A 1,121-nucleotide genomic window follows, 5' to 3' on the forward strand; every position below is an offset into this window, starting at 1 on the left:
CATCGCTGGTGCTGGGAAGACCTTCCTACTAAGGGAGATAGTCGCCGAGTTGCGGAGGCTTCACTTCAATGTCCATGTCCTGACATCGACGGGGATGGCGGCTACTCTCGCTGGAGGGTCCACGTTCATGAGCTTCTTCGGACTGGACTTCGACCACGAGCATGGGAAAGCCATGGATAACAGTTACTTCAGGTGTCCAACAACGCTCTCTCAAAGGATGGTCGAAGGGCTTAGGCGTACCGCCAGAGCATCAAGTCTACGAGATAAATGTGTCGTGGTCTTCGACGAGCTTACAACCGTACTCGACACAGTCTTCCATGCTACAGATATGGCAATGAGAGAGCTCCGGGACGACGGCGGAGGTAGACCCTTCGGCGGTGCTGGCATACTGATCGTTGGCGATGGACTTCAACTTCGTGGTGCTGAGCCGGAGAGGCATGGGCGCTTCTCTAAGTTAGAAGTCGGGCCGATCTGGGAGTGTTCACTGTGGAGGAAGTTACGCATCGAAACCTACTATCTGGAGACCTTCAACCGGGGCGAATATAATCGACCGACAGACCGGAGGCCAGGTCGGAGAGGCCGACGAGCATCGCCATACCGAGGTGACGGCTTGGACGAAGACTTCCTCAACCTTCTGAAGGAAATGAGGAATTGGAGCCCTACTAACCTCTATCCCCTAGGCAATACTTCTAGGGCACTTCTCAGCAAGATTGTGGATAAAGAAGGACCCCACGAAACCTCGTGGACGGCTTTAACGCTTTATCGGAGTCAGGCAGCCAAGATTAACGAGCAGCATCTGAGCAGCTTACCAACAAATGGTCACACCTTCGTCGCGGGCATCATCGACAACGGGATCAGCAGGGAAGAGGCAGCCAAACTGACGGTCAAGTCAACGGTGACTCTCAAGAAGCTCTGCCGGGTAATATGCAACACGAATGTTGAGCCACACATCTTCAACGGGGATCTTGGTACTGTTACTAGCTTCGCAGGGTGCCCTCCTTCGATGTCAACAGTGACAGTAAGCCCTCACGATGCAGGAGGGAACGCATCAATCACTGCGGTGCGTGTCTTGCTTGACCGTACCGGTGAGGAGGTCACGGTCTTCCCCGCCACGCAAGAGG

The 1,121-nt window shown here is 54.5% G+C and overlaps 1 protein-coding gene across 1 annotated transcript; it reads left to right on the top strand.

Moving 5' to 3' along the window:
* Positions 1-183: 183 nt before the first annotated feature.
* Pmar_PMAR000519 (hypothetical protein) lies at positions 184-416 on the top strand (the record flags this gene model as incomplete). The annotated part of the gene is made up of 1 exon (XM_002788417.1): positions 184-416. A coding segment is annotated over one exon (233 nt), but the record flags the coding sequence as incomplete, so codon positions are not given.
* Positions 417-1,121: the final 705 nt, after the last annotated feature.

The sequence above is a fragment of the Perkinsus marinus genome, assembly GCF_000006405.1.
Source record: "Perkinsus marinus ATCC 50983 genomic scaffold scf_1104296928122, whole genome shotgun sequence".
Lineage (NCBI taxonomy): Eukaryota > Perkinsozoa > Perkinsida > Perkinsidae > Perkinsus > Perkinsus marinus.